Source organism: Ornithorhynchus anatinus, chromosome 10, assembly GCF_004115215.2.
Source record: "Ornithorhynchus anatinus isolate Pmale09 chromosome 10, mOrnAna1.pri.v4, whole genome shotgun sequence".
Taxonomy (NCBI): domain Eukaryota; kingdom Metazoa; phylum Chordata; class Mammalia; order Monotremata; family Ornithorhynchidae; genus Ornithorhynchus; species Ornithorhynchus anatinus.
In genome coordinates, this window is record NC_041737.1 from 46,635,188 (window position 1) to 46,658,032 (window position 22,845).

The window sequence follows — 22,845 nt, forward strand, 5'->3', positions numbered from 1 at the left end:
ATTAACTTCAGACTCCGCGAGGAGGCCCATTCCGGGACTGTCTCTACCCTCGAGCCGGACGACTGCAGCGGTGTCTATGCAAGACTTTGGGCGCGCCCGGTCCCCGATCCCCGGTCCAGCCCGGCTCTGGCTGTGGGATGGGGAGGTTTGTGACAGGGGCTGGAGCGGAATCCCCTGGTCCGTGTTCTTACCCTGGCCCTCTTACCCTTCCTCCCTCCCCATTTCCCTTCCAAGGCTTCATTCTCTCAGATCCCCAGGGCCTGGCATCGCCCGTTCCTCCAGCACCAGCTGGGAAACTGAGGCACAAGGAACCAGAGGGACTCGTCCCACAGCCTGTCAGAAGTAGAAGTGGGAACCGAATACGGGAGCCTAGGTCCCTAGGCTCTGTCTCCCACCAGATTTGTGCAGAACCCAGGTGTCCTAGCCCTTGAACCAGCCTAGGACTCAGCCTCAGGGAGAGGGAGGGGGACTCACCGTTGTCCTCTAAATTGGGTTGGGCCATCTCCAGCTCGAGTAGTGCCAGGGCAAGGGGTAGCAGGAGGAGAGAGACAGCAGAGGGCAGAGCCCAGGGAATCCCCGGTCTGACCATGCTCCTGCCCACTGGAACACTCAGCCGAGAAAAGAATTCGGATTTCTAGGACTGAAGACAGAGCCGGAGCTGGGCGGAGGCCGGGCTGGGGGCTGGGCAGGGGGCTGGGCAGGGGGCCGGGCGGGGGGCCGGACCCGGACCGGGGAGGTGGGGAGAGACACCATAGCTCTGATTCTCTCTCTTTGTTCAGGGAGTTTGGTGACTGTCTTCTTCTGAGACTATCCATTTGGGTCTCTGTCTCAGGCCCCTTCCTGGTCTTGGGATAGGAGAGCTTCTTGTCCAGTTTTCAGCTGCCCTGTCTCCCTGCCTGGGACTAAGGTGGTGCTGGGCGCCTTTATTCGCTGTATTTGACTTTTAAGTGCTCCTCTCCCTCCATCTCCGCCTCTATCTCCAGGTCCCATGCTCGGAAGAAGGGCCCCTGTTCACAGGGACTTGGGGGAATGCAAAGACCCTGAGATGAAAGCTGATTCGGAACCCTCTGGGATGGGGATAAAAGCTGCTTCCATGTGCCCTCGGACCCCTCCGTCGCCACCGAGAAAAGCACCGTGGAACTGCTGCCTTCCTTCCGTCCACCAAGGGTCCCGGGTCCTTGCTCCCAGCAAGCTCCGTGCACATTGGGCCCGAGGTAAAAAGTCTGCCCATGCAGACCCTCAACATGAGACCTCCACTGTGTGTGTGCCCTGAACTCTTAGCCCTGAGGAGTTTGAAATTCTGCACCTTGGCTCCCAGCACCCCTTCCCCGTCCTCACTTCTTCCTCCTGCAAATCTCTGCACACTTCCCCAGGCCCAATATGTGTCCACACCAACTCCAGACTCCCTCTTAGATTGTAAGCTCCTCGAGGGCAGGGATTGTGTATTGTACTTCAGCATTAGCAGTTATCTAAGCACTTGGAAACTCTCATTTCTTCCTTCTGAAAATCTCTGCACACTTCCCCAGGCCCCCGGTATGTGTCCCCCTGCAGCTCCAGCCTCCCCCTTAGTTTGTAAACTTCTTGAGGACAGGGATTCTGTATTGTATTTCAGCATTGTAAGCTTCTGGAGGACAGGGATTGTGTATTGTATTTCAGCATTAGCAGTTAGCTAAGCCCTTGGAAACCTGTACCCCAGTAACACTTCGGTCCCTGTCTTTACACTCTCCCTTCCCTCTACCTGTAATTTATCTTAGTGTCTGTCTCCCTAACTAGATTCTAAGGTCCTTAAGGGCAGGGATCATGTCCACTAACTCTACTGAACTTTCCTAGGTGACTAATACAGTGCTCTACATAGAATAAGATTACAGCAAATATGACTGATTGATGGGTTGATTGATGGCACTGGGTTCTGCACCCAGATGGAGTTCAATAGATTCCTCTAGACTATAGGCTTGCTTTGGTTAAGGATTGTCTCTACCAAATCTGTTGTATTGTACTCTCCCAAGTGCTTAGTGCAATGCTCTGCACATAGTAAGCGTGCAATAAATACAATTGATTGAGAAGCAGCATGGCATAATGGATAGAGCTCGGGTCTGGGAGTCAGAAGGTCAGCGTGGCTCAGTGGAAAGAGCACAGGCTTTGGAGTCAGGGTTCATGAGTTTGAATCCCAGCTCTGCCACTTGTCAGCTGTGTGACTGTGGGCAAGTCACTTAACTTCTCTGTGCCTCAGTTCCCTCATCTGTAAAATGGGGATTAAGACTGTGAGCCCCACGTGGGACAACCTGATTCCCCTATGTCTACCCCAGCGCTTAGAACAGTGCTCGGCACATAGTAAGCGCTTAACAAATACCAACATTATTATTATTATTATTATTATTATTATTATTAAGGTTGTGGGTTCTAATCCCGGCTCGGCCACTTGTCTGCTGTGTGACTTTGGGCAAGTCGCTTCAGTTTTCTGTGCCTCAGTTACCTTATCTGTAAAATGGGGATTTAGATTGTGAGCCCCATGTGAGACAGGGACTGAGTTCAACCCAATTTGCTTGTACCCTCCCCAGATCTTAGTACAGTGCCTCGCACATAGTAAGTACTTAACAAATACCATAATTACTATTATTATTATTATTGCTTGATGGATAGATACTGTGGCAGATCTCCAAGGGTCTTCTGTCTACCTCCTGGGCCTCCTGGACAGACTGGACAAGGCCACGCTGCAGGCTAGGGTAGGAGAGGAGGGGGTGGGTGGGTAAGCGCTGCTTTCTCGGTTCCTGGGATGGAGGCAGCAGGAGGACGGAGCAGCCGTGGAACTGGGAAACCATGTCAGGGTGAGGCTAGGGCTAGTGACAGTTGGCGGGGGAGCTGTAAGAGAAACAAGGCAGCAGATATGAAGGGGAATGTCACTGGCTGATTGGCTTTTGGAGCAAGCTCACTTAGAGTACACAAGCCTCTCCCCACCACAGATTTTACATCCCCCTGAATAGACACTCCTAGTGGGTCGTGGCTCCCCCAGTCCCTGGCCAGCTGCCCTCCCCCAGGGCAGCAGCATGAAGGCCTGAGATTTGGATGAAAGAGTGCTCCACTCCTGCCCCCCGTCCAGCACTATCCTGCACAGTGGCCCGTGCCTGTTCCTGCATGTGGGAAGTTCAAGTGCCCCTTTGGGCCTGGGGCAATCACCTCCATTGGCCTGACCCTTTGGGTGGGCCCTGGGTCCCTGTCACTTCCCAGATACCCCATCTCAGGATCACCAAGGGCAGGTTAAGGCCTGACAGGGGACAGGGCTCTTGGAAAAGGGGAAGACACATGTAGGTGGGGGGTATATTCAGGAGAGATGGGGGCAGGTGTCACAGGTCACTGCTCCCATGTACCCACTCTTAACTCTGGGCCCTGCGATCTCAGCCACCCAGCTGGGAAGCAAGCACTGCCCCGTTCTGGTCCTGGAATCTCCTCCCAGCTCCCTCTCTGTGTCGCTGCCTTGCACACATCCCTGTCCTCAGTGAGACTGATTGCCCTGGTGGACCCATTAAGTGTAAGCCGCTAGAGAGCAGGAGACCATCTTTTACTTTTATTGTACTCCCCTAAATGTCTAGTGCAGTGCTTTGCACATATTAAGTGCTCAGTAAATCCTGATGAATGAATGAATGAATGAATGAAGGAGCGTATGAAAGGGACACTTTGCTTTCTCTTGAGGGCCAGGAGAGGTCCCCACCCAAGTCCTATAACTGCCATTTTCCTGGTGCCTCTAGCCTCTGCCAACTGCCCCCAGCTTCTGCCTGCTGCCTCCAACCTTTGCCCACAACCCCCAGCCCCTGCCCCACCCGTCCCCCCACCACTCACCCTCTGGCCTGCAGCAGCTGTGGCTGCTAAGCAGCTTAGCTCAAAGCCCATTAACGAGGGCTCATCCTGGGTGAGTGGTCCCAATGCCTCTGCCCCAGAGTATCATCACCTTCCCCTCTCCAGCCAGGAGTGCCCCACTCCCTGTTCTACACCCATTATACACACAAACCCTTCACCCTCTCCAGCCTCCCTGCTCAATTTCCCCCACCCAAGCACCTCTGCAGACTCCTTCCTCCTTCCTAACTCCCCATCCACTGGTATGCAGATCCCCCACTTCCCCTCTTCACCCTTTCCTGTATGGTGGTCCAAGGGCCAGACGCTGGTCCATCCTCCCAACAAGATCAGGGGGTCTTTTGTTCCAGGTGGTCCTACAAGTGGGTGGGACCCCAGAGCTGTTTTCCCTGCAGTCTCCCTGGTTCAGGCTGGAGTTTGGAGCCTCCTGAAGGCCAAGTAGTACGCTTCCCTGCACACACGCTGCCCACCCCCCCACCATCAGACAGGTGGGAAGTGTATGGCATAAAATGGGTTAATCCAATTACTCTCTCCCCTGCAGCCACCAGAGAGGGTATTATCTGCCGTAGGGCTGCTGGGGTTAACTGAGCCGGCCAGCTGCTGCCTTCGTGACCTGTCTCTGTGTGCAGGCTTGGCTCTGAGCTGTCTCCCACCCTGATCTGTCCTGGAGCAAGCAGTGCCGCCCGCCTGACCCTGTGGACCTGTTGTGGGGACCGGGTCTGGAAAGAAGCAGCATAAAGCCTCAGGCAGACCCCAGCCGGAGCCATGACACATCCGGACCCCCAGCTTGGGTGCTGACCTGGACCAGGACAGAACACTCTTGAGACTTGGGGGAACGGGCAGAATCGTCCCCAGGTAAGATCCGAGGGGACGGTGTGGAAATCAAGTTGGACCCCACATCCAGCTGGGGCTGTTGGCAAGAGGTCTGGGACTCAGTTAATGGGATGGGTCTTGCAGGGTGGCCCTAACGTGGCAGTGTGTAATGTGTGTGTGGAGGAGGAGGAGGAAGAGCAGGAGGGATTCCTGGGTTCGGGGGGCAGCTTGTTCTGGACTCCTCCCAGGAGAAAAGGCGGGTGATTGGGTTTGGGGCCAAGATGCCCACATCTTTCCCCTGCCTGCCCCCCTGGATTCAGATGTAAATAGTTCTCCTCCTTGTACCCTAACTTCCATCCTCCCTCCATCCTCTCACCACCCTCAGAACCAGACCTGCCTATTAGATGCCCATAGAACCAGGGCACAGCATCCTCGTCCAGGACAGTGCCCAGTTCTGAGGGCCTCAGCTGGTGCGCAGTGGGGCTGGGTTTGGAGGTAGCCGTCTGAGGCAGCAAGAGGGGAACCAGCTCGGGGGAACTGGCTCAGGGAAATGCTGACTTGGCTCTGTCACTGGACAGATTGGACTGAGATACTTCCTGACTCAATTTGCCCATGTCTCACCAGAACATGTCAGTCTATCTGTCATGAAACATACAAACCCTATCTGTGTCTGTGCTGTAGGGGGCCATTAGACTGCAAGCTCTCTGAGAGCAGGGACTGTAGCTTTTTTTAATAGTACTTGTTGAGCACTTACTATATGCCAGGCACTGTTCTAAGCACTGGGGTAGATACCAAGTAATCAGATTGGACTCAGTCCCTGTCCCACATTGGACTCACAATCTTAATCCCCATTTTACAGATGAGGTGACTGAGGCATAGAGAAGTTAAGTGGTTTGCCCAAGGTCACACAGCAGGCAAGTTGCAGAGCCGGGACTATTCATTCATTCATTCATTCAGTAGTATTTATTGAGCGCTTACTATGTGCAGAGCACTGTACTAAGCGCTTGGAATGAACAAGTCGGCAACAGATAGAGACAGTCCCTGACGTTTGATGGGCTTACAGTCTAATCGGGGGAGACGGACAGACAAGAACAATAGCAATAAATAGAGTCAAGGGGAAGAACATCTCATAAAAACAATGGCAACTAAATAGAATCAAGGCGATGTACATTTCATTAACAAAATAAATAGGGTAATGAAAATATATACAGTCGAGCAGACGAGTACGGTGCTGAGGGGATGGGAAGGGAGAGGGGGAGGAGCAGAGAGAAATGGGGGGAAAAGAGGGTTAAGCTGCGGAGAGGTGAAGGGGGGGTGGTAGAGGGAGTAGAGGGAGAAGGGGAGCTCAGTCTGGGAAGGCCTCTTGGAGAAGGTGAGCTTTAAGTAGGGTTTTGAAGAGGGAAAGAGAATCAGTTTGGCGGAGGTGAAGAGGGAGGGCGTTCCGGGACCGTGGGAGGACGTGGCCCGGGGGTCGACGGCGGGATAGGCGAGACCGAGGGACGGCGAGGAGGTGGGCGGCGGAGGAGCGGAGCGTGCAGGGTGGGCGGTAGAAAGAGAGAAGGGAGGAGAGGTAGGAAGGGGCAAGGTGACGGAGAGCCTTGAAGCCTAGAGTGAGGAGTTTTTGTTCTGAGCGGAGGTTGATAGGCAACCACTGGAGTTGTTTAAGAAGGGGAGTGACATGCCCAGATCGTTTCTGCAGGAAGATGAGCCGGGCAGCGGAGTGAAGAATAAACTGGAGCGGGGCGAGAGAGGAGGAAGGGAGATCAGAGAGAAGGCTGATACAGTAGTCTAGCTGGGATATAACGAGAGCCCGTAGCAGTAAGGTAGCCGTTTGGGTGGAGAGGAAAGGGCGGACTAGAACCCAGGTTCTCCTGGCTCCCAGGCCCATGTTTAATCCACTAGGCCATTCTGCTTGTCATGCATTTTAACTTTATAACTTCTTTATAACTCCATACAGTGGTTCACAGAGGCTTGGCATACTTCCTGACAGCACCTGAGCTAGGAAGGAGGCCCCAAAGCATTGCTGTAGAGTCGGGGAAGGATGAGAATTAAGGGAAGAGTTAACACAGTCAGGATGATGCCCTGGGGAAGGGACCAAGCGTCCCTGCCCTGGACACAACAGGACCAGGCCAGGGTCTGGTGAGTGGACAGTGCAGTCTGGAGTGCCTGGGAGTCCAGAGACTGGGCTCTAGTCGTAGACTAGCTGCAGGACTGGTCTAGCCTTTCAATTTCTGTATTTCCTTTTCATGCAAATGGAGTAGTGGCCCCTGCTCCTCCTCACCTCACTGGAGTCAAACATCAGATTAACAGCAAATAAATAATAATAGACAATAAACAGCAGTTAGTATAGTGCCTCAATGCCTAATACAGTGCCTGGCACATAATGTGTGCTTAACAAATACTACAAAAATAATGATAATTATCATTATTATTATATTTAAGCACTTTGTGCCAAATAGTGAACAAAGCCCTGGCTTTGTTTATACACAATTTTAAGTAAATCAGACAAAGTCCCTGGGGAGAGAGAACAGGTATTTTACCCCCATTTTCACAGCTGAGGAAATCAATCATTCAATGGTATTTATTAATAATTATGGTACTTGTTAAGCACGTACTATGTGCCAAGCATTGTTCTAAGTCCTGGGGTAGGTACAAGTTAATCAGGTGGACACAATTCTTGTCTCACATTGGGCTCACACTCTTAATCCACATTTTACAGATGAGATAATTGAGGCCCAGAGAAGTCAAGTGACTTGTCCAAGGTCACACAGCAGACATATGGCAGAGCCAGGATTAGAACCCTGGTCCTTCCAATTCCCAGGCCCATGCTCTAACCACTAATTCACGCTGCTTCTCTTTATTGAGCACATACTGTGTGCAGAGTACTGTATGAAGCAATTAAGTACAGTACAACAGATTTGGTAGGCACATTCCTTTCCCACAACGAACATACAGTCTAGAGGGAGAGAGAATTTAAATAAATCACAGTATAAATATATAAATTGTGGAAACTGGGACACAGAAAAGTTAAATGACTTGTCCAAGGCCACCTTGAAATCAAATGGCAGAGCCAGGATTAGAATGAATTTGGAAATTATATATTTTATTAGAAAATGATGATTATCTAGAGACTTTTCACCCTTGCACCTGGATTTGCTCCTTTTATTAACCCCTCCGTCAGGTCCGCAGCATTTATATACATATCCGTCATTTATTTATATTAATGTCAGGCTCCCCCTCTAGACTGTAAATTCATTGTGAGCACAGCATCCGTCTATCAACTCTGTTGAACTGAACTCTCCCAATAACTTAGTACAGTGCTCTGTACATAGTAAGCGCTCAATAAATACCACTGATCAATCAAGTGATACAATAGAGTTGTATTCTATCCTACCCTCTAGGGGTTTACAATTAGTGGATTTCCTACTCCCCTCACTGAGCCATTTGAATCTACCATCTTGCAGGACTATGGCTCTGAGCCCAGCTCTCTGCCTCCCCATTCATCCTGTGCCCTCTGCACTGCCCTCTGCCCTGTGGGTAACACTCCATCCCTTGACCTGGACGGCCCTCCAATCTTCCCTCTTCTGGTTTCTCTCCCTTTCCTTCTGTTTTGAAGATCACGGCAGGAAGTGCGGACCCCTGGGTGCCCACCTTCTTCCCACTGCTGCAGCAGCAGGTAAGTCAAGAGGTGGGACTTCTGGATTCTAGTCTCCAACTCCATCGAACAGGGCTGGACTCCCTCCTCCAGCAGGGGCCAATTGCTCTGGAGTCCGGCCATCAGATAGGGTACCTGAGGATTGGTGATCATGTGGGCCAACCAGAGAAACCCATTATTCAGACTCAATTGACAACAGTGATGGGGCTCCCAGGGGAGGGTCCCAGGGGAGAGATGTCAGGCTCAATTCCTCTGACCCCACAGCAGTGGGAGGGTCCCCTTGGGGCAGGGAGGAAGCTCCAGGCTTTTCTGTTTGCTCTGCAGAGTTGTGACCCCAGGAGTCCTGGCCCCAAAACATGTCCAAGGCCAAGCTGATGTGGGATGCCTGGCTGCTGGCTTTGGCTGTGACCTTTCACCTGAGCACAGGTATGGGAGTGGGTGAAGGGGACTTCTTAGTTATTTCCCACTCCCACCTGGTTTGGGAGGTTGGGAATGGGGGTGGAGAGGGAGGAGGGGAGAGTTTACTGAGTGAATTAGTAAAATCATGAGAGCAGGGTGCACCATGGTGGAGAGGTGGGGAGAATCAAGGCCTGGAGAAGGGTCGAGCCTGGACAGAGGTGGCATAGGGTTGGGGTGGCAGGCAGCAGTCTGGGCACATTTCAAAATGCCAGGCCAAGGGGTGGAACGTCAAGGAGGAGGGGCATTAAAGTGGCCTAAGCTGCAGAGTCAAACCAGAGCTCCACCTGGGACCAAACTCCTCCTTGGCAGCCCAAGTCCCTACTAACAGCTGCTGTATCTGATCTGAATGTGATGCATCTACCCCAGAGCTTAGCACGGTGTTTGCCACAGAAGTGTTTAAATATTATTGTTATTATTATTACTGTCATTATTATTATCATTGTTACTGTTACTATCTTTGTGAGAGATGGTACCCATGTTAATGGAGAACCCATCTCAAAGTGCCCTTCACCCGCCTCAGCCTGTTTGGGGATTTGCTTCCTATTCCAAATCTGCCTATGATGTGACTTTAGTGCATCCCTGAATCTGCCCACCATATCAGCATTGAATCCCATGGAAACTCCTTTCTGTTCTTTTCCTTACCAAGAGGAATGAAACGTTTAGTACAGTGCTCTGCACACAGTAAATGTTCAATAAGTACGATTGAATGATTGAAGGAAATGCTGAAGTGTAACCGCTTCTGTTGGGTTATGCTTCTTGCCTCTCATGATTTCCCCATTTAAACAAAACTCAGCAGCCCAGTTTACCCTCTCTGGTTTTTTCTGAATGGCTCCTCAGCCTGTCATTTCCATTAGTTGTGACTGTCTTGATGGGGGCAGAGGGGTAAATCTTCTTAATGTTTGTGTGGGACAGAGAGAGAGATTCTTTCCTCACCATGTCCTACACAACTTTGCCCTTAGTCCCACCCATCTTGGGCCCAGTTTAAGGGCCTGCCCTGCCCTGCCCTGCCCAGCCCTGTCTTCAAGTGTCTGTGGGCATCCACAGGCTCTGTCTGCTACTGTCACTTCTACAAACTCCCACCCATCGTGCCAGACAAGGCTTAGCTCAGGTCCCCTGCTCCTGCTGGCTCGCTCTCTGCTGCTGGCCTTGCCCTGACCAGCCCTGATGACAGTGTGCGGCAGGGAGGCTCATTGTTAGGTGAGAGGGACCGTTCTCCCATTCTAAGGTGCCAATAACCATGGTGCCGGCCCCATTACTGAGACTTCTGGGCTGGGAATGGAGCTGATGGGGAAAATGGGGGATGGTGGCTACGTCTCCTTCTTTGCTTGGGGGTCACCAATTGAAGTAGTTCAGACTGGCTAGAAAGTTGGAGTCTTGGGGTGAGCCTGGGGTTCGCATCAAGTGGGGGAAGACTGGGGGTGCACTCTTCAGAAGTAATTTGGTAGCTTTTATGACAATGAGGCCTTCCCTGACTAAGCCCTAAGCCCTCCTTTCCTCTTTCCCACTCCCTTCTGTGTCGCCCTGACTTGCTCCCTCTATTCATCCCCCCTCCCAGCCCCACAGCACTTATGTATATATGAGTAATTTATTTATTTATATTGTCTCTCTCCCCCTCTAGACTGTAGGCTCATTGTGAGCAGGGAATGTGTCTGTTTATTGTTATATTATACTCTCCCAAGTGCTCAGTACAGTGCTCTGCACACAGTAAGTGCTCAATAAATACAACTGACTGACTGACTGACTGATAGTCCAGCTGGGACCTCCAGGCAGTTTGGGAGCCACTGGCTTAAAGGGGATTGGCTTTGAGTTAGAGAATACAGTTGGAAGCTGGGAAGGGGAGATTAAAGGCTGGAGAAAATGACTTTATCTCGGCTCAATGGCTGGCCTTCTGTGGGACCTTCGGCAAATCATGCAACTACTCCAGGCCTCAGCTTTCCAATCTGTCAAATAGGGATTAAAAATATCTGTTCTCCACTACCTTTTAGACTGTGAGCCCTAGGTGGGATGGGGATGATGCCTATCTGATTATCTAGAATCTACCCTAGTGCTTAGCACAGTGCTTGGCATGTAGTAAGAGCTTAATAAATACCATTTTTTAAAAAGCTGTGGTTGGGTGGAGGGCAGATGGAGGTGCAGGGGGGAGGGAGTAGTCCATGGAGATACTGACATCTGGGCCTGGGTCTTTCTTTGGGAGGCAGCCCCGGGGAGAGCAGACCAGTGCTCTGGAGGCAGCAATATCTTCACGGAAATCCCAGAGAACAGCCCCAACGGCTCCTTCGTGGCCAACCTAACGGGCTTTGGGGATCCGCTGACTGGTGGTCTGCAGCTCTGCCTGGGTGGCACCGATGCCCACTGGTTCTACCTCGAGGAGAAGGCTGTGCGACTCAACATCTCTGCAGGGAAGATCCTGGACAGAGAGGTGCAGAGTGGGGCCAGGATGGGCATGGGTAGGGTGAGGTAGGCGTGGGGATGGGCGGGGGGACAGGGCTGGCGGGCATGAGGTGGGGTGGGGCGGGCTTGGTGCGGGGCCTCTGTGGGAGAGCTGGGAAGGGCAGGATGAGGTTGTGGGTGTTAGTCATCAACAGTATATATCCTGATTGATCACTGAGTAATTCCAATTCCAATCGAAATCGACCTCTCAACATCATCATCAACACAATGATTTATTAAGGGACCACAATGTCACCAGCCCTAACTTGACAGTCATGGTATTTATATTAATGTTTTTCTCCCCCTCTAGATTGTAAACTCTTTAGGGGCAGGGTACGTGTCTGCTTATTCTCTTGTTTTGTACTTTCCCAAGCATTTAGAACAGGGCAGGGAATGTATCTGTTTTTATTTTGTACTCTCCCAAAAGCTTAGTATAGTGTTTTGCACACAATAAGCGCTCAATAAATATGATTGAATGAATGAATGTTCTGCCTATACTGGCCTCTGAGAGAAAATCCAGCTGCAAAAACCTGATTGAATGAAAAACCACCCTTAGAGTTAGAGCCACTTTTAGGAATAGGGCCTGGACTTCGGAGATTGGGTAAAGTTGGATTATGCCTAACTAGGAAACTGGGCCAGTTCCTAAAATACTAGATCACTGCGGGAATTTAAATATCTTCTCCCTAGATGCTCCCTGGAATCTGGTTGTCAAAACTGGAATGTTGTGAGTCAGGAGCAGGGAGAGTCTATGCTAGGGAAGGTGGAAGCGATGGGTGTGGGCCAGTGGGGAAGAGCTGGAATGGGGAATCAATTAGTCATATTTACTGAGCACTTACAGTGTGCAGAGCACTGAACTAAGCGCTTGGGAGAGTACAATGTACTATAAGCGCTTGGGAGAGTTGGTAGACATGTTCCCTACCCACAGTGAGCTTACAGTCTAGAGGAGAATAGCAGGGAGATTGACGTGATGCCAAGGGTGATGGTGGGAGGGGGGTTTCGGTCAGAGGGTCGAGGGTTCCACTGGGCATGATGCCAGGCAGGAGAAATGCTGGCTCTGATGGTGTTGGTGGTAACCATGACAGTTGTGATGCTGCTGCTAGGAGGTTGCTGGAGATGGGTGGAGTGGAGACTGAGACCCCTGGAGGAGGAGGCCAGATCCCAGCACCACCTTCTGGGCCTGTGGCTGGGAGAGACCCTTGGTGATGGGCGATGCCCCTGGGACAGGCTTCCCAGCCTCCACCCGCACAGAGAATGCCCAGCCAACACCCATCTCCAGCCCATGCCTGCTCCCGTGGGGCCAGGGCCAGCTGGCAGGCCACCCTGACTCCAGGCTCCCCCAGCCCTGCCAGTCTTCTAATAATAGTTATGGTACTTGTTACGCTCTTACTGTGTGCTAAGCACTGTTCTAAGCACTAGGGTAGATACAAGTTAATCAGGTGGGACACAGTCCCAGTCCCACACTGGGCTCGCACACTTAATCCCCATTCTTTTTACAGATGAGGTAACTGAGGCACAGAGAAGCTAAGTGTCTTCCAAGGTCACACAGCAGACATGTGGCAGAGATGGGATTAGAACCCAGGTCCTTCTGACTCCCAGGCCTGTGTTCTATCCACTAAGCAACACAGCATCTTTGACCCTGCCTAGTCAGGGCACTCCTGCTGTCACCCAAGAGTCCCAATCCTGCCCCTCCCCACCCGCTGCCCTTCTGGAGCTGATCCCAGAACGACCCTGCCAAAGAGACCCGGCTCCGCCACATGACTGCTGTGTGACCTTGGGTAAGTCACTTCACTTCTCTGCACCTGTTACCTCATCTGTAAAATGGGAATTGAGACTGTGAGCCCCACCTGGGACTGGGACTGTGTCCAACCTGATTTGCTTGTATCCACCCCAGTGCTTAGTACAGTGCTGGCACATAGTAAGCGCTTAACAAATACTATAATCATCAACATCATCAAGGGACCAAGGCTAACCTCCATCCTCATGTCTGTGTCTTTCAGGCCTTAGACCCTCCTGTGCTGGTAGTAACTCTGTACTGTTCTGAGGACCACCTCCCCCAGGTAAGCTCCCCCTCCACCCCACACCCCAAACCTCTTGGTTTGGTGGCCGGACTCTGAAAGTTCATCAGGCCCTCTACCCTCTCTCTCATGGTAGGCTGTGCCATCTGCCCCTATTTCACCCCCTCTCTCCTTCCCCCGGCTCACCCAGGTGGAGTACAGAGTGATGGTACGGGTGCTCGACGTGAATGACCACCAACCCTACTTCCAGGGAGAGCCCATCCTCTCGCAGAACATCAGTGAGGCAAGACTCCCCGGAAGGGCTGGCCAGGAGGGGAGGGAGGGTCTTGGTGTCCAGGAGGGAGTTTGGAGAGGCAGTGGCAGAGCAGGGAGAAGGGTGGAGTTGAGATGGGGGGCAATGGGGAAAGTGCCCAGGCTCCTGCCAACACCCATCCTTTGCCCAGCTGGCAGCCCTACACTCCGTGGCGTTTACAACACGGGCAGAAGACGAGGATGGCGACCCACTCATGTACTCCATCGACAGCACCTCGGTGAGCCACCTGGGCCGATAGGGTCCCCCTCGCCTCACACCCGGCCCTCCACTGATGCTGCCAGGCTGGGTCCTGCCCACCCTCTCCGAGTGAGAGTATGCACCCCTGAGGCAGACCATGCCCCATGCCAGTCCACTTCAGAGTCAGTTGCATTCCAGGGTCAGAGTCAGAGCCTGCAATGGGCAGGGGAGGGGGCAAGAAGGAGGGACCCCAACTAAGCTTCTGTTTCCCTAGGGGTGCAAGTCAGGAGGCCACACAGGGCTGAGACCCAGCCATAGAGGAGGGTGGCCCGGGAGAGGATGGGAAGGTCAGCACCCCCTGACCCTCCTCAGTCCCATGAGCCCCTTCTGCCCCCTGCAGACCGACGCCAAGCATTTCCGCATTGATCTTCCCAACAGCGGGAGGGTGGTCCTGGCCCAACCGCTGGACTTCGAGACCAAACGACAGCTGGAGGTCGTGATCCATGCCGTGGTAGGGGGCCCCGGGACCTGGGGGGTGGGTGGCAGCCCCTTTGAGAGCTGCTGGAGAACCATAAGTCCAGACCGGGCGGGAAGTGGGTGTGGGTGTGGGTGGGTGTATGGCCCTGGACACCTGGATCTCTGGTCTCAACCCTGCAGTTTCCTGGGGCCTCTGAGTTTTCCAATGCCGTCGCCACCCTTAATCCCCTTTGTAATTTCCCTAAGTGGCTGGTGGGTACCTGGTTTCAGCCCTCCTTAAAGGATCAGGGGTGGCCACCCCAGAACAGACTTCACAAAGTCTCTGATCCCATTGAGGGATTTGCAGGGCACGAGGCAGACAACGGATTCCCGAGTTGGACCTGGGAGAGGGCGGGGAGGGGGGTGGCAGCTTGTCCTCCCTCTTCATCGAGCAGGGGTAGTGGGGGATGGGCAGAGGCCCCTTGGAACAGGCTCTCTCTGCCTTCGCTGGCTCCAGCAGATGGGAGTTCACCAAGAGCTAGCTTATCCATGCCTCAGTTTCTCCCATGCCTCCCCAAGGGGAATGGCGGCCGGGTTGGGATTGAGGCTGGGACCTGTCCCCCAGAGAGTTGTTCTGGCGCCTGGGAGAGCATCTTGTGAAGGGGCTGGGTGGATGGTTCGTCCCCTGACCCAGACCGTGTGACTGTCCACACCACCCCAGGAGATGAACACCAGGGAACGCTACCGCTGTTCAGCCACCGTCCGCATCAATGTTCTGGATGGGGATGACCAGTACCCCCGCTTCCTCCCTTGCCGTCTGCTGCCCCAGCGCGGTGCCGGCGTCTGCGTCAGCCCCATCTACACTGCCAACATCACCGAGGGAACCACTGTGGTGAGAGCCCCTCTCAGGGATGGAGGACGTGTCTGCTAATTCTGTTGTATGTTGCTCTCCCAAGCGCTTAGTACAGTGCTCTGCACATACTACGTGCTCGATAACATTGGTTGGGAGGGGAGCGGCGACCCCAGCTGCATCTGCTCCGACAGCCCTTTCCAATCTCAGGGCTTTGGGTGGATTCAAACTTAGTTTCCGTGGGCCAGGAAGAGTTGGGGGAGGGCATATGTTGGGGAGCAGCCCCTGGCATGACCTCACCCTTGATGGGTGGGACTTTCTTTTCTTCCTCATCACCCACGTGTTAGCTCTGTCTTGGGCCAGGCTAATGTGCCTTGAGAGCAGGGTGGGAGGGGAGCAAAGCAGTTGGGTTGGGGGAAGTTTGACCTGCCCTCTCCACACTTCCTCCCAGGAGGGGCCTTTAATCTTTTCACCGGGGGCCATCCACGCTGAGGATGGAGATGAGGCTCTGCAGGCTCCCATCTCCTACTCCATCCTCTCAGGTACTGGACTCAGGAATACTAGGACCCACCATGCCGGCCCTGTCCCCTCTACCTCCAGGTCATTGTAGGGCCCGATGCACTCCTGGGGTCCCCTGGCCCCATAGTCCCCTATCAGGGGAGTCACCCACCTGACCGGGATGGAGGGAGGGGGTGGAGCAGTTGGGATAACCACCACAGTCCCACACTGGAGAATGAGTCCTGCCGCCTGGCAATTATGAAGCGATGATAGGCGTTGGCAAGTGGAGTCTCCCTGACCCATCCACCGGCCCTGCCCCTTGAGCCTGACAAAGCCCGCCGGCCCCCGGAAACTATAACAAAGATGGGGATAACAGTGGCTACCTGGCTAAGGCCAAGACCAGGACTGCTGCAGAGGGCTGGTGGCGTTGCCTGGGTGTGCGTCGGGGGGTCCCGGGAGAACCTTCGGCTTCCCTACCATAGAGCCTCCTCTGGGCCCCAGCATCCTTGAGCTGCCTCCGCCACCAAGAGCCACAGAAATGGCTTGGGGAGAGGCAAGAAGGCACAGAGGCATTCAGATAATAGGATCGGGGCGGGGAAAGAGAGAAATTAGCCGCCCCCACGTTCAGTTGGGAACAGATAACTGTGGGATGTGGCGGGTTCGGGGGAGGGCACCAATGGGGCACCCAGGTAAGGGCCTTGCTGCCCTGGGCTCCCCGGCCTGGATCACTGCCCTGGGACCTGTCCCTGGTGTCATCGCCACCACCACTCCAACCCCCAGCTCCCCTCTTCATGGGGGCTTAGGTGACGCCACTGGAGGTGTGAAGCGTGGCTGCAGGGAGGGCCCCTAACCAACCCATCCTTGGGTTTGCTCGCTTGCAGGGGCAGACTGGGGTCGTTTCCGTATTGACAATGCCACAGGGGCCTTGAGCATGCAGAGCGCTGCCCCCAGCAGCCAGCTGACCCCCGCCTTCCGCCTCATCGTCATGGTAGGGTCCAGCCAGGGGACGGAGACGGGGGTGGGTGGGATGGATCTGGAGAAGCCCCCTAAAGCCCGAGTGGCCCTAACTCAGGCTCAGAGTACTCCTCCATCCACCCCTCCCTCTCTCCTTCCTTCCCTGCCTCTTTCCCCTTCAGGCTGCCCAGGTGAATGACGCCAAGAAGTACGCAGTGTCAGAGGTGGTGGTCCGGGTGTTGGCCACCAACCACTTCCCGCCACGCTTCCCCCTGTCCCGCCTCATCTCCTTTGTGCCCGAGGGTCCTGGCGCAGCGGCCCTGCTGCTGACCTACGGCGGGCGGGTCCTCTCTCTGCAGGCGGTTGACCCCGACTTCCCCGATGTGAGTTGTGCCCCGTCCTGGCCCAGGGTGCCGGGATTCTCTGGATCCAGGGCCTCCCCACAGAGGATCCCCCCCGGGAGGAGATGTGGACCGAGTCGAGGATCTGGAGAGGAGGGGAGGTGGGATCTGGCAGAGGGATCCCCGGGCAGGGAAGTGAGCATCTCCTCTGGGGTGGAGGGGTGGATCATTTGGGTGAGAAGGGAACACCATAATCCATCTGCCCTTGCAGGGAGTCAACCCACGCCTGTGGTATGAGCTGCAGCCCCAGGGCAACCAGTCTCAGCTCTTCTCCGTGACGCAGGGTGGGCTGGTCATCGCCAGGCCTCACCAGCTGCGAGCAGCTGAGAGGTACTCCCTGCAGGTGAGGGCCGCCCCCCCCCCCCCCCGCCCGGGACCCTGAGGTCCTCCCTCTGCCTCCTAGGACCCTCACCCTGGCCCTAACCTTCCTCCCTTGACCCTTTCCCCCATGCCCTGATCCCCTTCACTGAATCCCTTCCTCCAGCCCTCCAGGATCCCTTGTCTAAGGCCCTGACCCTTCCCCTGAGCCCCTCCCTTGGGGCTTCGCCCAAGTCTGGAGCCCCAGTGAGGACTAGTCCCGAAGTGACTGTCAAGACTCCTGGGTTCGCTTCCTGCCTAGACTTCACTGGGAGTCCCTCAGTGACTCCCTTGTTCCCTCACCCAAGAGAGGGGTAAATCCCCTCCTTGATAGGGCCAGGTGTCTCCAACCTCCCTGACCCTGTCCTCTAGGTCATCGCCCGGGATGAGGAGTCAGGGGAGTCCACCAATGTCTCAATCAGCGTGGAGGTGCTGCATGCCAGCCAAGCAGGTGAGCTCAGAGTCCTCTGGGGAGCCCAGGGGCCAGCAGATGGGCCGGGGAAGCCACACAGGAGGCCTGAATGAGGAGGCCCCCATAACAATAATAATAATGATAATTATAATATTTAAGCACTTACTATGTGACAGACACTGTACTAAGTGCTAGGGTGAATACAAGAAAATCCGGTTGAACACAGTCCTTGTTCCACATGGGGCTCACAGTTTCGATCTCCATTTTACTGATGAGGTAACTGAGGCACAGAGAAGTGAAGTGACTTTCCCAAGGCCACACAGCAGACAAGTGGCAGAACCTGAATTAGAACCCATGACCTTCTGACTCCCAGGCCCATGCTCTATCCACTACTCCATGCTGCTTCCCCAGGGGTGGATGGGATGAGGGAGTGGGTCTGGGGTTGGGAAGGGTCCAGAGACCTCCTGAGCCTCATCTGCTCCTCCCCGCAGCTCCTCCAGATCCAGCAGAGCCCTTCCAGCCCCGAAGCCTGGCAGAAGTAGCGGCCGTGGGTGGGGGTCTGGCTGGGGCCGTGCTGCTGGTGGTGGCCGGGCTCTGTCTGGGCTCCCGAGCCCTGAGGAGGCGGCAGAGGCACCGGGAGACCCTGGAGCAGGTGACGCTTGCTGGCGAAAAACACCCAAATGTGGTGAGTGGCAATCAGTCCCCTGATCTTCCTCCTTCTTCTCCTCTTCTTCCTCTGGCAGTCTGCTGGGGCTGTCCCAGGAGATCTAGAAGTCAGAGGCCTGACCTTTGGCTTCTGCAGACCTGCGGTCCCTGCCCTTTCATGAAACTCTTCAACCTCACCCCACCTCCCAGATCCCTCCCTCTGCCCTCCAGGGCATTGACCAGGCCTTCCCTTCTCTCCCTACTTTGTTTTAACTTCTGGTGTCCCAGAAGCCACAGGGGCTGGAGCAGGTGAGTGTCCCCAGGGGGTAGCCTGGCCCCCGGCCCCTCAAATCCCCCGTCCCTGTAAAATCCTCTCAGCCAGGTGGCACCCCCGGGCAAGGAGGTGAGTAAGACATGAGGTGACCAGGGGAAGAAGGGGTGGACTTGGTCCAGGCTGGAGATGCTGTGGCCCTCGAGGAGAGGGCCAGCTCCTGTCAGGGCCTGGGGAACATCAGGAGGGGCCTGGAAGGAGGCTGGGCTGGGAGCAGAAACCCAACCTTCTACACTTGCTTCTTGCTTCCTCGAAGCGTCCTGATCTCCCCTCTCCCAGAGGCCCCTCCTCTTCTCAGCATCCATCGGCAAGGACATTGGCAGAGGCTTCTACCTTTTCTCTGCGGAGTCCAGGCCCCACCGTTCTAGGCCTTGGTTATTCCCAATCTCCTCCTACCTCTTCTCCTTCACCCTCCAAAACTCCCTGACTTTCCCTGAGTCTGCTCCCCTTGCTCCCCTCCTCCTACCTGCTGGCTGGCTCTCCTGGCCCCTCACCCCCAATGGGCTAGGACCCAGCCCTGAGGCCCCAGAGGAACCCAGCCAGGGAACATCATTGCCCATGTCCCTGCCGCTCTCCACTCTGCTAAGGCTCTGCGGGGCTGTCTGCCAAGGGCAGAAGTAGGCTCAGGTGGGGACTAAACAGCCTATAAGAGGATTAGCCTTGCTGGCATCAGAGAGAGATTTCATGCCTTTCACACCTTTTGTAGAGGAGGGCTGGAGCGGGGGAGATCGTCTTGCCCAAAGAAGAATGTCTAAGCACTGAACCCAGGTTTGGAGGTGGTCAGAAGCGCCCCAAAGCCAGAACTCCTGGGAATAACGGAGGGTGTAGCAGCCTCAGGGCTGGGCATGGAACCCCTGGAGGATGGCATTAAGCAGGCAGATGATCATAGCCTCAGTCCCAGATTTGGGAGCTCCTTGATGGGATGCCCTGGGCACGGAATCCTGGCAACCTTGGGGTGGACATCATTTATCCCTTTGAGCCCTTGGGCCTTTAACCTTGAGCTGGCAAGCAATCCAACCTCCCAGGGTAGTGGGTGGAGAGGGATGAACAAGAATGGAGAGGAGGCTCCAAAGGAAGGTTCCCCACACTGCCCCTTTCCAGCTCTCCTCCAACACCCCCACCTGGGAGATCCCTCCTAAGAGGGGGGAGCTGGGCGACCGTGGGAGCTGCCCCTGGGGCCTTGCTGCCCTCAACCCTGTCCCAGCATACCCCCGGAGCTAAGCGAACCAAACTCAGCCTGGACTCTAGTCAAATCCTCTCTTCAGCACCCCTTCTTCTCACCTCTGGTGACCCCCCCCCCCCCGGGGCCTGGGTCTTTTAGCTCCTCTGCACTCTCCCAAGCACCTAATGTCTATGCAGCAGGTGTTAAATGAATATTCTTGAGTGAGTGAGTGTACGAATGAGGGAGAGAGCATGTGAATGAGGGAGTGAGTGTGTGAATGAGGGAGTGAGTGTGTGAATGAGGGAGTGAGTGAATGAATGAGGGAAGGAGGGAGGGAAGGAATGAATGGGTGAGTGGGTGAGTGAGTGAGTGGTTCTCCAAAGTTTCGCCTGCCCACCACCACCACCACCACCACCGCCACGCCGCTCTCACGCCTTTTACTTCTCTCTTGCTCGCTACTGGTCCCGCTGCCTGAAAGAGTTTAAAGTGGTTCCAGACGGTGAGTTGCTGGCAAGGGCGGGCTCAGAGGGGGTTTCCCTCCCACAGACCCTCCCTGCTGCCCCCTTGCTTCCAGGGGGTGGGACCGGGGACACGTGCTCAGGTTGCCCTGTGCCAGAGTGTCTGCGTGCCGCCCTTGATTAGGGGGTAGGGGTTGCAGTAACCATCTGGCTGGGGGTGGAGGTGGAAACCGTGTTCCCCCCAGGGGAAACTGAGGCCTGGCAGGAGGTTTGAAACCCCACTGGTGAGAGCTTTAACATTGTGGTGGAAACCAGCCCTCCTTATGATGAAATTTTGGCACTTGTTTGGATGAGTTTGCTGAGGGTACTGGGTGGGAGGCTTGGGTAGGGGGAGTGGGGCTCCCTCCAGGTCCCTGCAGCCCTCCCCTTCCCCTCCTCTCCCCCTTGCTCTTCACTGTTTCTCCGGGTACAACCAAGGCCTGTGGGCACTGCTCCCTGCTGGAAGCCCCTGGAGGCTGTATGGGGGTGTGGAGAGGACAGGCTCTGGGTGTCGCCCCCGTCCCTGCTCTGGTCCTAGCCCCAGCCCGGGGGCACCAGAGACCCGGCCTCCCAGGCCCGGTGTGCCTCTCGGGTGCCTGCTCTGCCCCGAACACGCAGCCCACATAATAATAATAACAATAATTGTGGTATTTGTTAGGCATTTACTATGTGCCAGGTACTATATTGAGCACTGGATACAAGCAAATTGGGTTGGACATAGTCCCTGTCCCATCTGGGGCTCACAGTCTCAATCGCCATTTTACAGATGAAGTAACTGAGGCACAGAGAAATGAAGTGACTTGCCCAAGGTCACACAGCAGGGAAGTGCAGGGCGCTGAGTCATCCCACCCACCTCCTAAGAACAGTGGCTAGTGGACAGTGGGACAGATTGGCCTCTGCTTTAGGAGCAGGGAGGACTCAACTGAGATGGGGAAGGGCATAGGGGACTGTGAGACCATAGGTTTTAGAATGCGAAGGAAAGGGAGAAGGTGAAATGGTTATCCTCTCACATCATCCCTCAGTAGAGCTCTGAGGCCCCTGCCCAGACCATTTTTCTTTCCTTTGCCTCAATTTCCCCACTCTGTAAAATGATAGGGTTTCCAGCCCATCCACTCTCCGTAGCCCTGTCCAGCCAGCAGACGCCAGCATCTCCCCACCCCTGGCAAGCTAGGGCAGGGAGGGAGGAGCTGGACATGAAGGGAAATGTGGGGAGGAGGAGAGGGGGGAATGAGGAACTGGGTTGGGGGCTGGGACAGTGAGGAAGGGGCACGGGGCTGAGAGACACCAGGAAGCAGAGCTGTGGCAAAGCCATTTCCTGCAAGCTTCAAGAGCCCTTTGGGCATGGGCCACTCCGTCACCCCCATGCCCCTCCTCCCCTGCCCGGGCCACATCTCCACCCTCTTTCCTCCCTCAGGACAGCACAAGGAAGGCAAGCCCGGCCCCGGAAAATATCTACTTCCAGAATGAAGGCTTCAGCGAGCCCAGGGCCATGGTGACCAAAGGGGCTGGAGGGGGGCACGCTGGGGATGGAGTCAAAGGCCCCCCCATCCCCAACAATGAGAAGGACCTGCCACCACCCAAGGCCAAGAGAAGCCCCCAGCCTCCAGTCTCCAGTGTCCAGAGAAGGGAGCCATCAGGGCCAGGGGCAACACAGCTCTTGGAGCCAGGCCAAGAGCCCCTGAAGGGAGAGGGGAAGCTGGCGGGGGTCGAGGCTGGATCGGGCAAGGAGGAGAGCCAAGAACAGAGCCACCCAGCCCAGCCTGTGGAGGAATCTCTGCCTGGAGGACAGAGAAAAGCCCAGGCCCCCATGTGTGGGGTGGTGCAGGTCGGAGCTAGTGCCCCTGTGGCCAACCATGTAGCTGGAGAGGCGGCCGGGCTACCTCAGCATGGCCCGGAGTCCTCTGCTGGGACGGACACAGTGAGAGAGGAGGGGATGGCCTCCTCTGAGGTCTCCACCAGTAGGGAAGTGGTTTGGATGGCGCCAGGGGTCCTGGCCCCCAAGGAGGCTCCTCTGGAGCCAGGAGTAGTCCCCTCTTCTCTCATCCATCTCCTGGAAGACTCCATTGAATGCTAGCCCCCGACCCTCCGTTCCAGCCAGCACCGGGAGGGGAAGAGCAGGTTGGGCCCAGGACTCCATGGGTCCAACGGGCAGCTCAGGGATCAGGTGGAAGCTTTTGCTGTGCCTGGGCATGGGTGGGTTCTCTTTTCCACTGTTTTACTGGGAGCAATTTTCTGTCCTCCATCTGTGCCTGTTTCCCTCACTGAAGGAGAGAGGAGGACACCCACCTCCAGGAGAGGAGGACTAGCACTTGAAAAGTGCCTGGAACTGAGAGGAAGAATAGGGTGTGGGGGAGAGAGATTGTGTGTCTGTGTGTGTCTCTGTGTGTGTTTGTGTATGTTGGTCAGGGGTTTGGAACTGCCAATCCCTGCATTCCATATGCTACAACCGAGTTGAGCAGGGCTCTGGCTCCTTTGAAGACATTTGAGGGGCTTCCCTGCAAGCTGAATAAATGACAGGTAGCAGGGAGCTTAGGTCTCCTGAGCTGAATTTAAGCAGCCAGACCAGGGCACCTT

At 55.1% G+C, this 22,845-nt stretch overlaps 1 protein-coding gene across 1 annotated transcript; it reads left to right on the forward strand.

Annotated features, from left to right (window-relative positions):
• Positions 1-8,670: 8,670 nt before the first annotated feature.
• Positions 8,671-22,345, forward strand: LOC103171067 (cadherin-related family member 5-like). Its single transcript, XM_029072872.1, has 14 exons — positions 8,671-8,740; positions 10,972-11,192; positions 13,201-13,260; positions 13,409-13,501; positions 13,662-13,748; positions 14,109-14,219; positions 14,886-15,056; positions 15,466-15,556; positions 16,394-16,500; positions 16,649-16,849; positions 17,079-17,210; positions 17,597-17,675; positions 18,128-18,321; positions 21,686-22,345. Exons 1-14 carry the CDS (start codon positions 8,671-8,673, stop codon positions 22,343-22,345), a joined length of 2,277 nt encoding a protein of 758 aa, XP_028928705.1.
• Positions 22,346-22,845: the final 500 nt, after the last annotated feature.